The following is a 13,303-nucleotide window of genomic DNA, read 5'->3' on the forward strand; positions in this document are numbered from 1 at the left end:
TACCTTCCTCTGCTCTTGCACCTTCATGATCAGTCATTCTAGAAGAGGGTGACCTAGATTGATTAATGATTCCTGAAGGGATGTGGGGTATCTCATCATCGCCCAGATCAGCTATCATGTCGTGAAGTTTTGTCCTGTTGACTCCTGTAAATTAATGTCAGCAGCAAAAATTCATTTGATTGCTACCGCTTGACTTGACTGAAGTCTAAAAATCCATTAAATAAGAAAAATTACTGATGGGACCTCCTTAAAATAAATAGTGCTTTGCTTTTGTTTAGCAATATTTTGGAAATCAAAAGTAGGAGTTAATACACCAAATCTGAAAACTACATGCAAACAATTTAAATTCACTAAATCAAAGAATAACTCCTTTGTGTTCTGTAGATCTATTCTACAATTTCCTGTAGGAAAGAGAAAAAAAATCATCTTATAGCCCTACTGGAAAGTTAAGTCAAATACTAAAAGAACATTCACAGTTAAACAAAAAATGTATGAATTAAACACTTTCTAATAATATTACACAACTTTAACTATACTAAACAATTTAACATTAAAAAACAGAGTGCGAATTAAAAGTAAGCTTAAAAATGAGAGCAAAAGTACAGACAACTCATAATGGGGGTGCAACGAACAATTAACTTTCCCTGCTTTGAATGGTATTTAAATTGAATGAAGTGTTTGTTAAACATAGCAGCAAGAATGCTTCCACCACTGTATGAAACCGCAAATGTACATTATATTAATTATAAAAGCAAACTTCTAGAAACAAAGCATTCTGAATTATATGTACATTGAATTAATATGCAGACATTAGCAAACAAAAAAAGTATAATTTAAAATATCTTAAATTACTAAATCCACTCCTGGATATAGCTTCCACAACAAAAAGTCAAGCTTCAATTATAAAGTGTATTTCAGTGAGAGAACCTCTTTAAAGAAAACAATCCATAATCACAAAAAACATAACCAAATTTCAGCCAATAAAACAGCCTTTCCTGGGACTGCAAGCAGAGATATTGTAGACCAATTAGTAAAGGAAGCATTCGTAAACAAGTTCTTATATTGAGGTGACACGTCTCACATTTATTAAAGAGGAATTTGAAACTAAACCAAAGCCTTTACTGACAAAAAAGTAAAATACAAATACTATGATTACAGATGACTTATCAAAAACTCAGAACCGTTATACAAACAGTTAAACATCAAAATACACTCTTTCAAAAAGTATCTGATCATTTCAGATCTTACTGGTTTAAATCAATGTGTTCAAAAATAACTGTCCATGAGTAACAGAATTCTCTAAAGATAATGGAGAACTCCCTGCAGAGAGGGATGACAACAAAAAGAATTTCTTGAAGAAGAATTACAGGAAGTATACTTCACATACCCCTAAAAGGATGCTATATAACTATTCTCATTAACATTTGCAAAACATTCTCATTTTGCCAAGTAATAAAACTCCCTACATTTATGGTTTTTCTGCTTTTGGTATTTTTTTCCTTTCTTCACAGAACACTTAGTATTCTAGTTAAATATACAAAGACTGCTACCCAGAAGCAATCTGAGAATAAAACTGGCTTACAAAACCTTTCCTCTAAAACAGATTACTTGAGCGGTTGTTTCACTCTCCTGTATAAGAATGTCTAGAAACCTGTGATCCCAGCTGATGAAGTGAATGTAAAATAATAATGAGAAATCTTTTTTGAACCAACAGTCTTTTTTTCTAACAGGCACTATACTGAAAGGATTTCATTTCTGAAGTATAGTACCTAATATTGCAGCCAGAAGGTGAGATCTCACATAAGAAAAGTCACTCTTAGAATAGACAGATCTCTACACCACACAGACTACAAAGCTTGTCTTCATCTTTCTTACAGTTGGCCATCAGCCAGGCATCTATGATGACCAGGAGCAGATATATTCTTGAAGGTATATAGAGCAATCAATAAAATGACAGAAAAAAGTCATGACTGGGACCCTAAACTGTTTACTTTAATGAGCCCTTTGCTTTCCACAGGAAAACACCATTTGTGTTCTCCATGTCGATATGCATGAATCGTTCAACACATTGACGCAAAATGCCTGAAATGGCTTATAAATGCTTACTCTATCTGAACTGAAAGCATCTTCTCAAGGTGCTTTCATGCCAAACATATGGGCATGAGAAGTTGGACCCAAAGCATACTCAGAAGAAACTAAAAATAGTCCCTCTGCTCTGCTATCTTTAAGCAGCCATTCATTTAGTTTGTCAGTAACTGGGGGACTGATATCCTTGCCTTTTAGTGTTTTTCAGTACATTTGGGCACTTCCTGTCCTTCAGGCATAACCTCAGAACAGTCCTCAATCATCATACAATACAGAGAGAAGTTTACAAAGGAGAAGCTGCTGTTCCGAACAACTTCTGTGCATTTCATGCTGAGTGTCAATATTCAAGACTGTGCCACCCCTACAGAAGACTGCACAAGTTTCTGCTTTCGATTAAGTGCAAGTGTGTAGTTATGATATTTTATTAAAAATCCTTTCCTAGGATTTTTCCCCTCCTGAGGAGCTGAGGGCCTCAGGAAAGAAATGTAAACAATAACTATCTGCTGCTGTGGAATGCAACAGGTGCATCTTCCATTGGTCCGTGTGGATTGTTTTCAATTGATGACCAATCACAGCCACCTGTTCCGAGGCCGTGAGCAGTCACAAGATTTTTGTTATGCATTGTATTCTGTTCTTGTTCTTTGTAACCTTCTGATCTTTTTTTTTCTTTCTGTTCTTTTAATGTAGTATTTTAGTATAACATATAACATAATAAATCAGTCTTCTGAGAAAAATGGAGTTAAGCCTTGTGTCTCCAAACACAGAGAGTTCACCTCGACACAAGTGTACCTGTTCAAGTACAGTAAATGTTACAAGGAGATTTTTGTAGAAAAGAATGTGCCATCTCTGCATAACCAACTATGTTCAAAGCACAAAACAGGATGACTCTTACCCACAAAAGCCAGGGACAAAAAAAACCCCTGACCTGGTATGAACAGAAGCAAAAGTTACTCTACCATCTCAGTGTACTGTCCTTCAGAGATCAAAAGTGAAAAAGATAACTGAATATTCAGTGATGAAAAGTTTTAGCCTGAGAAGCCTTAAGCGGAGTTTTATTAGGTCGAAGATGTATTAGTCCATGTCTGAATGTAACACAGAGATTCCTGTATGTCAAGAAGAGGCGATGGTAATGAAGATGGTGAAATTCAGATCTCTTTTCAGTCCTATCAATTATTATACTATTTCCAGAAATCAAGGGTAGGAAAGTGAACAGTACAGATACTGTTTTGTAAGCACAGAACAATTAAAAAGAGCAGGAAAGTAAAAAAAAACAAACAAATGCAAAAAGCTAAAGAAAAACAGTAAATGTATCTTGATTTCAACAGTGATACATACATATATATAAACAAGATGTGAAAACTTTCAACTGCTTCAATTCTCATTTCAAATGAGAATACATTATACTGACCTGATAGAATGAAATATCTAACAGGTCCACTATCACACCTGCAAAGGTGACAGGCTATATCTGAAAAACAGTCATCTCCTGCTTACCTGCCAAAATTGATCTTACCAAATTTGTGCAAGAAAGAACCCTTAAATTCAGCATATTACTGAAAAGAGAAGCCTGCTTTTGTAGAAATCAAACGCAACTCCTTATCTATGTATCACAGTAAGTCCTGAATATGTGTGGCTTGTTTCTCTGCTTCTGGGGTTTTTTAACACAAGAACTTTCAATAAACAGATTTTGCATTGTTTTACAGCTTATATTGTAAAGGAAATTAAAGTTGTGAGGTGGTGGATTTTTTTTTATTGTTTTGGTGGGGTATTTTTCAAGATCCTTTCATAAAGAGGTAGTAGTTCCACATAACATGGTGACTACTTGGACAGACACCCTCTTTCTTCCCAGCAAACAAGATTACTCAATGAAAACATATGTGCTGACAGAAGATGATCTTAATTAAGATGTGCCACCCAAAAGGATGAGGATACAGACTGGAGAAGTATCAAAATATAGAATCAGATCTACTTCTGTTCACTTATTCATGTACATGTGGAATGAAAATTTCCATACCTGAAACCAGGGCTGTGTCTGCCCAGTTATGCAACAGATTCTGGTAGTTACAGATGCATATTAAACAGAAGAACCCATTAGAACGTCTGTCTTATGCTGTCTAAAGTATTGCAAAAGATGACATTTAATGCACATTTCTTTGACATTTATGATGATATGTATTACCATGCAGATAAGCTCTGATGGTACCCAAATTCAAGCCAAAACAATGAAGAGCAAAGGAAGAGATATATATTCAGGATGAAGTCCCCAAATGATCAGATATGAGCAGCAGGAATAAAAAGCCCTTAAACATTATTTTCAGTTTCAGAATGTTAAAAAACTGAGGAAAAGCCTATAAAATCATATTTAAATAAATCTGCCCAACCCTGAATACATACTTTTATTCTGTGCATGGAGTTCTCTCATCCAATTAGCTCAGTGATGTAGCGGCTAATTTTCAATCAGAAACAATCATGAATGTGACAAGCCAAGAATCTCACACACTACCTTTTAAGACTATATGTGTTCAGGGTTTCTCAAAGGAGAATTCAAATGTAAAACGCTGAACAACGTCTTATGTCACTTCTCAGCACCGTCACACACAGCTGTCTCCTAAATACTGTCTTCTGTGAACCAAAGATTTCAAAAGTCCTTTAGATGAAGAAAACTTTGTTACTTTGCAACTACTGTGGTTCAAAATGTATAAAATGTAAAGAATTTAGTAAGAAAGTTTCAAATAAAAAAGTTCATTTTGGTATTAAAAATAAATTTCTAATCCTACCAAATATTTCATGCAAATTTGATGTCAACTGCTGATTTACATATTAAATGCTGATATACATTTCATGCAGATGACTACTGTAGGCTCCCATTAAAGCAAAGACTAAAAATCTTTGCTTTGTCAAAGCTTTTATGTTAATGTTGGTGTACAAGTCATGCAAAAATGCTGAAAGAACAACCAACATGCACTAACTGACCAGTAACTGTTTGGTGTTACAAAGTAAATTAAAACCTTAATAATTACAGAAGTTGTCAGTAAGTGTTGTATTTTAATTATCGTGTAATTTAGTTAGTGTATATCCATACAATTTTTCAAACTGAGGAAAAAAAAATTTTACTAGTTATCTCCAGAAATGGTTAAAAAATATTTCCAAAATAAAAGCACAGCAACTATGGGAGCTTCTCTAAAGTGACATGGGATTCCATCCAAAAGGACGTGGACAAGCTCCAGGAGGGGGCCCATGGGAACCCATGAGTTTTAACAAGACCCACTGCTGCTGCTGCACACGGATCAGGGCAAGCCCCAGTACCAGCAAGGCTGGGGATGGACAGAGCCAGAGCAGCCCTGCCCAGAAGGACTTGGGGGTGCTGCTGGCTCAGAGGCTGAACATGAGCCAGCCATGGGCACTCCCAGCCCAGAGAGCCACACGTGTCCTGGGCTGCATCCAGAGCAGCGTGGGCAGCAGGGCCAGGGAGGGGATTCTGCCCCTCTGCTCTGCTCTGCTGAGAGCCCACCTGCAGGGCTGCATCAGCTCTGGGCTGCCAGCACAGGAAGGACATGGAGCTGCTGGAGTGACTCCAGATGTATAGAATGGATTTAAACTAAAAGGGTAGGTTTAGATTGGGTATCAGGAAGGAATTCTATACTGTAAGAGTAGTGAGGCACTGGAACAGGAGTCCAGAGATGTTGTGGATGCTCCATCCCTGAAGTGTTCATGGACAGGTTGGATGCGGCTCTGAGCAACCTGGTCTTGTGGTTATCCCCACCCATGGCAGGGGGGTTGGAACTAGATGATCTTTAATGTCCCTGCCAAACCAAACCATTCTATGTTGACAGATTTAATACCGCTACATACACTAAGAACTTTATAGTTACAGCTGATAACATAATTCCCAAAAGTATTTTTATCAGGTAGTTCAACCCTGAATTTTGGTTTAAACTACATAATTAAAATAGGTCAACTGGTCAGAAAATTCAGGGAGTAGAGAGATATCAAATAAAATATTGGTAAATGCACAGAAAAGTGAAGGGCATTATAAAATAAAGATTATCTCCTAAATAAAGTCCCCAAAAAGTTCATATTTACATTACAGGCATTTCCTAATTCTCTATGCCTGGGACTGTAAAAATAATTACAAGCCCATAAATAGCAACTGGTTCAAGTTCATATTAAAAAAAAAAACCAAAAAAGCCAAAAAGTAAATTAAAAAACCCACACCATCACCCCCAGAAAAAGCCCAACAAATCACTAGTCCCACAACAATATCACAGTATTATACTTTAAGAGGCAGATGAATTTTAAATCTTTCAGAAAACTTCTTAGAGTAGAGATGTCCTCAAAATGCAAGTTGTTCATTATTTTTACACTAACCTTTTTATGCATTTAGTTTTCTTCACCTGTTTAACTCTTTAACCTGTCTAAACTTTTCTTCACCTGTTTAACCTTGAATTTTTGTCTTTTCAACATTTCTCATTAATGAAATGGCTGTCAAAGGTTTTGACATATTCACATTCAGCAGGTAGAAAGTTAAAGTTGGTTGCCCCCATTACAGAAAATGATGCTTAATGGAAAAAAAAACAAACAACAAACAGAACTCATGAGAAAAAATGTCTTCTATATAAATAGGCAAAAAAGTGTTGCATTACAAGATTCAGAATCTGCACTTACTCTTTACCCCTTTCTTCCCCTTTCGTTCCTTCTTGTACTGTTCCTTCAGTTTACTTATTAGTCCCTGGTCTACATCCCAAACCTCAGCAGTTGGGGACAGGTCATCTTTGTCTACATGCAGCATATTATTAAAAGAAAAAAAATCAGCAATTGGCAATGCAAGCTGTTGGTGATTTACTGTCATAGCTGTATAAGAGCATTAATAAGAGTTATTAATAAATCTTTATTTTAAAGGTGCAGTCTCCATTTTAAGTTTATAAAAGACCAAGTTTAATTTCATACAGTTTTCCAAGGCACTGTATATTATCAGTTACATGTTTGAAAATTGTATGTTAATTTGTTACCAAGGAGCAAACAAATTAAACTTCATAAGTAACTGTGTATGTTATATAATTCCAAATACACAAAAAAAATCATTGGTATTTAGAAACAATTACTGCATCTTTAGAAAGACAGTGTTAAGAAATTATCCAGCCAGTGTTGAATAAGCAAATAAAAGCATTCATGCTATATCTCTCATGAAAACGCAAGCTGCGTAAGTCAGTGCCAGTTTATTCATGAAAACCACCATGCATCCTTTCGCATTCATTCTACATGCACAAGAAAGAAACCTTGCTCCTACATATAACCAGAGAAAGAAATCTATAAATACAGTTTTTCACATAAAGATGAAGAAAAGTAATTTGCACAGGTGGACATCCCACTGCATTCCAGAAATTAAATCATAATTAGCAGAAATACAACATTCCACTGTAGTTTCAGAAGACATATTTTTCTTTTTGACAAATATTGCAGAGTTAGTTATTCTTTATGAAAAGTCAGGTCTCCACTTTTCTGAACTATTCATCTCAGTCATTTCTGGAAACTTAGAATTACTAAAAAGATAAACCTGTTTATATGGCAAGGCAAATATAACATCTGCAGAAGCACTTTTGCTAGTAGACAATCAGGCAGCAACCAAACTTGGTTTGTGTGTCAGTTTAGCTTTATACTCACAAATTCTTTAGGCATGAAATCACAAGACTTAGTTCCTCAGTTCCCAACTTCCAATCACATTTACAATGTGATTGTACTCATTTTTGAAGTTACAACCATTATAATAATAATCAAAGTACACAAGAGGAGTCATACACAGCAGAAACAAAGTAACATGCACTTAAAATGAAAATAATAGGTGTTATTCCAAGTACATGTTTCACGACAAAACATGACAATGAATAAGCAGATACCCTAGGATACTGATGCATCTGCCATCATTCAATGACAATCCTGATCAAGAGGTGGAATACAGAGATGGCAAGGGCAGTGAAACATGAAACAGAAGCATAATGGCAGAGTCCCCTGAGCTGTCCACGAAGAACTTAGGTGATGAGAAGGGAACAATGACATCCTACACCAAACTACAGCTACATCAACTGCAAACATAAAGACCTCAATCCTTCTGATCAATGGGCCTAAACACTGACAGAGAGGAAGAGGAAGAGTGATTACTCAGGAAACACGAGAACAACAGAAAGGTAAGTCAGAGAACATGCCCAGTCAAAGAGGAAAAAAATCAAAACCGCTAAAAGTCAATTAAAAGAAAATTCCATTAAAATCTAATTAAAACTAATTAATAAAATTCCAAAGCACCATTAGTAAAATTAAAATAATCAGATAGGTTTCAGCATTGCAGAGAAGAATTAGGAATTAAACTGAACCAGAAGATGACCACATCAAACATCAATGTAATGCCATTCTAAAAAATGTAATTTTGGTACATTTTAAAAGGTGCAGTGCATTAAACCAGGACAGTGCAGGTAATGACAAAATTGAAGTAACATGTTCAGTCTGTGTTCCACACTGGAAGTTTAGAAAATGTCTGAAGAGTGCAAAACAAATAGGGCATTGAATATAAAGAAAACGAATTTGAAGGAACTGGGCTCATTCAGTCAACAGAAAACAGGAAAAGCACAAGCCTGCAAACATAAATATTCAAAACCAACACTGTTGGCTGCAAAAATGTAAGCTGCAAATAGAAAACTAGACAAAACACAAACTCGGATTATCTGGGTAGGCTGTGAAAGGAATTTCAAACAAGATTTTTAGAAAAACCCAGCACTGCTTCTCTCCAGCATGACTAGATACATGTCTCTGTTCTGAAATAGCCTAAAGTAACTAGAAGATCTCTGCAATTGCCCCCAAGAGGGACCTTCCTTGCACTGAACTGATACAGGACAGCACCAAGGACCCTGGATGTCCACTGACCTGTGTAACTGATTTGAGAAAAACTGGCTTTAAACTTTTCTATTTGTTACAAGTCTTTTGAAGATGGCCCAAGAGACTGTGAATTTCAGTCACACACTGCCACCCAGTATTCTGGGCACAGTCATTCTCTGACTTATGGTCCATCTGTGAAGAGAACATTTGTGTTTCATGGGGAAGAGAAATCCAGTGACGAACACGTGAAACCATAAGCAGAATGAAGAGCCTACATAATAAGTGACATATGTAGCACAATATATAATAATACATATATATTGCTGTTTGTTTAAGCAAACTGAAGATATACATGCATTTTTTCTTGATAATAAATCGCCATAAGGAATTTTTTTTTTAAATCTAAAACTGTACATATTTTTTAGCATGTCACATGACTTTGGCTCTTCATTTAACACTGCTTGAACTTGCTCATCTTTCACTATTCTGAAGATAAGCTGTTCCTAAGTAAAACATGTTCCATGATAGGACACTTTAAATCACAACTTGGAATTAACTTAACACTCAAAGTATGTTAACTAAGGCACTCATATAAAATATATTGTATTTATAAAAATGTTATGTTCATAAAAAGCCATAATACAGCAGAAAAGAAAAGCAATCCAAACTTCAAAACACCTCAAACACAGGTTTGAAGAAGTCATCAACAGAAAAAATGTAACTATCAAATTTGGTGCTGAAACACTTTAGGATATTGAAAGTTGGACTTAGAGATAATACTCTGCAATTAAGTACTGTAAATATTACTAAAGCAAAACTAGGCAATATATTTAGAGCCTAAACATCAGATGTTTTCCAGATACGAAATAGAAGCATTATAACTAATTAGAGAAGTAAATATTAACTTTTTTTCAGAATGCTTAAATGTTTACAAAGGTAAGAAGCGACAGAAGGAGGCTAATGACAGGAAAACAAAAACAGGAAGAAAGAAAAAACTATGAAAAAAATTTGGATTTTAACTGAAATATTTCAGTTTATGACTGATGCAATTGTTTAGGAAGTGACAGCACATATTCATTTAAATTAAGTTTCCCCTCAACATAAATAACTAACTGGATGGACCTGGATATTTGAAGTAACACGTTTCATAGAGTTTAAAATAACTAAATAAATTGGTTTAGGGACTGTATTATTTTATTTTGGAAAGTATTAAGTGGGACAGTATTTAAAATGTTATTTGTGAGTTAACAGAGAAGTCTTGTCATATTTACACTGATCTTTAAAAAGTAACACAATCCCAAGATCTGATGGACTGTATCCTTAAATGCCCATTTAAGGAAAGAACACGGTACTAAAATCAGTGACATACTGTGAAATAAATATTGCTACTGCAGTTGTAGGCATGTCTTTGACTGATTTAAATAGTAAGTTACAAATACACAAAAAACCTTAGGAAAATTGTCTTCATACAGCAAAACTGAGAACATATTTTGAAAGATGAAACTAAGTTTATGTTTTATTTTGTCCTTCCCACTTTCTTGTCTCAGATATAAGTTTTTTGGTAGCAATGGGATTGCTGCAGTTAAATCAGCTGTCACAAGTGTGTACAAATTCCTAAAATGCTCTGCCTCACTTTGCTCTGGCTTCATTGAAAATGCAATAAAAACAATGCAATATGCAATAAAAACCAGGAAAGTTTCACCATACAATATATCACTTTCTAAGCATCACTGTTTTGTCATCACATTCATACACACATCCACACCGTTTTAGTAAGTATTACCAAATTCTTAAGAAGTATCACGAACAAGTTTTCCTTTATATTTAAATGCTTCTATTAGTGTCTTACCCCACTCTGTTCCATCTCCTGAACTTCGAGCTTCTCCAGCTCCCTCACCATCTTCAGCTGTCACTAAAAAGTCAAATTCTTTCAAAGCTTCTTCAGTATCAGGGTCATCTGTAAGGTCAGCAGCTAAACCTTCATTACCAATCTGCAAGAAGATAAATATTTTCCTGCATTTGAATCATAAAAAGATCTTCTAGTCATTTAGGTTAGAAGATATATAGTGATTTGTTGCAGGGGAAAACATTTTTCAATTTAAAATGCACAAGAAGAAACTGTGATCTCAGTTGGTTTATCAAAACAAAAAAGAGAACAGTGCAGTCTGCTGAACGTTAGGAAATAAAAAGAACACTGACACTAGCTTTAGCAACAAAAATCCCATACACCCCAGCCTTCACTTTTTTTATTTAACACAAGAATTAGAAAATTTTATTGATCTTCTTGCCTTATCAACGGTTCTGCAGAGAGAGCTTACGAAAAATGCCTTCTACTGGTCCAGAAGCCTTTCCTTCTTTTTGCTTTCCAGTTCTATTTCAGTGTTAAGCATAAGCTTGGAATACAGAGCATTTTAAGAAAACTGTATTTTTACTACTTCTAACCACATCTTCACCTTAAAAAAAAAAACCAAACCCTCTACTAAGGCATCAGTGAAAAGTTTCATTTTATTCTTCCGTTCAAGAAATTTTCCACATGAGGTTATTTGCAAAATGTTCTTACTTTTGCAGAAAGAGACCATTTTTATAAAGATAACTATAAATGATCCTTTTGTTTTCTATAAAAAAAAAAAAACCTTGGTCAAAAGTCAAAAAGTGAGTGTCCTTAGAGATTTACTTGATAATCTTATTACCAGGTTTTTTATAGAAAAAAAGGGATTCAACTCAATGCTTGACTAATCTCTTTACCAGAAGTCCGAGGTATGGCAAAAACCCCTTCCTGACAAATCAGGAGATTTAAGGTTTCCATCAAGACAATCTCACACTGCCAACTATTCAGGAAAATCCAAAGCAGCATTCATATCTGCAAACAGCCTGGTTAGCTACTTTGAAGTTGGCAATGTAATGTATTAAGCAAACCACCATATCTATTAGTAATGCATCTGCACATAATCCACTTTGATAACAAAAGTGCAACAAATACTTCGACAATACATATTTCTACCATCTCCAGAGAAAAAACTTCCTTTTTGAAAGGGAATTTCAGATCTATTATAAAAAGAAAAAAAATCTTTTACTTTGTGTTTCTTATTTATCCGATGCTTTTCTTTTCCTTCTGCAATATCTTCTATCATGTCATTCTCCTCTTCTTCATCACTATCATCTGCATTTTCTAAGAAGTTGAATGTTTCAAGAACATCACCAGAATTCCTATATAAATAAAAATATTAAGAGAGAATCCATTTTACATCCTCAAGAGATTTAAAAGCTTAACCAGATTAAACAAAATTGCTACCTGACAGCCTGAAAACTTAAAAACCAGCAAAACAAGAAACCACCGAATTAAGTTTCTACATCTGCTTAAGTCCTTATTACAAAAGCACCATTAAACAGACTCCTTCCTTAAAATAACGACTCCAAAGTGATTATATTACATAACTAAACATTAACACACAATCTTCCTGTATATCATGTTAGTGTAACATACATGTATGTATGTAATAGGCATGTATGTTCTTATGTATAATCAACTTCAGTTAAGTTCATAACCGTTTGTGGTCAACTACACCCACAGGTGTTCACAGGATTTCCAGCCAAAATTTCAATGTGAACTGAGCAGTACGTATCAATGACTAAGCAAACAAACTTCATGCATTTCTTATCTCTTCACTTACCTTTTGATTTCCTGTCCCTTTTGTTTTGACGAAGGAGATTCACCCCCATTCAGGATCTGTTCTAAGTTCTTTGTCTCTACGGAACCATTTGGTTCTGAATTGGAGAGCCCAAGCAAAGACCTTACCCGCTGGGAGCGTACATCCAATATTGTATCTGTATAACCTACTTCCTGAAGATACCTAGGTAGGTTCAGAGAAGGAAGAAAGAGGAAAGGATATTTGATGAAAAAGGAAACATAGTATTCACTGTTAAAAATGAATGTCACTGTTTTATCATTTAAGGAAAAATAAGCTTCGCTATCCCTCTCACATGGAAAACCTTACTCTGTACTGCTTAAAGCTCAAGACTCCAAGGTCCTATAGAACAAATCACTATTTGCCCACCTCAGTTACTCTGTTTCATAGAGCTCCTCAAACTGCAAGGAAAAGTATGAATACACCAATATCCAATAATGCTACTTACTGTCGCAGTAACTGTCTGCCTTGCTTCCAGGTCAATTGGCTATTCTGAGGTATTGCAGGAACCTCTGTATCTTTGGTATCTTCTGAAAGACACAGTGTCAAAATTAACATCTAACTTATACTGCTTTTAGAAACAATCAAAAAATTCCTATCAAGTCAGAAATATGCATCATGATCTCTAATTTCAGCTGGGTATGAATGTACCCAAAATGCGGTACTTG

The 13,303-nt window shown here is 35.2% G+C and overlaps 1 protein-coding gene across 3 annotated transcripts in view; it reads right to left on the bottom strand.

The window, feature by feature from the left end:
- Window positions 1-13,303, bottom strand: part of STRN3 (striatin 3) — a 58,161-nt gene that overhangs the window by 18,745 nt on the left and 26,113 nt on the right. Inside the window, exons 4-8 of one of the 3 annotated variants that reach the window (XM_041402315.1) lie at window positions 13,084-13,162; window positions 12,621-12,800; window positions 12,024-12,156; window positions 10,799-10,940; window positions 4-144 (exon numbers count right to left, since the gene is read on the bottom strand). In XM_041402315.1, coding sequence (XP_041258249.1) covers window positions 4-144; window positions 10,799-10,940; window positions 12,024-12,156; window positions 12,621-12,800; window positions 13,084-13,162 — 675 coding nt within the window. Of the gene's footprint in view, window positions 1-3; window positions 145-10,798; window positions 10,941-12,023; window positions 12,157-12,620; window positions 12,801-13,083; window positions 13,166-13,303 lie in introns of all 3 variants that reach the window. The other 2 variants (XM_041402332.1, XM_041402324.1) reach the window with 2 other exon arrangements.

The sequence above is a fragment of the Onychostruthus taczanowskii genome, unplaced genomic scaffold (assembly GCF_017590055.1).
Source record: "Onychostruthus taczanowskii isolate IOZ18803 unplaced genomic scaffold, ASM1759005v1 scaffold1, whole genome shotgun sequence".
Lineage (NCBI taxonomy): Eukaryota > Metazoa > Chordata > Aves > Passeriformes > Passeridae > Onychostruthus > Onychostruthus taczanowskii.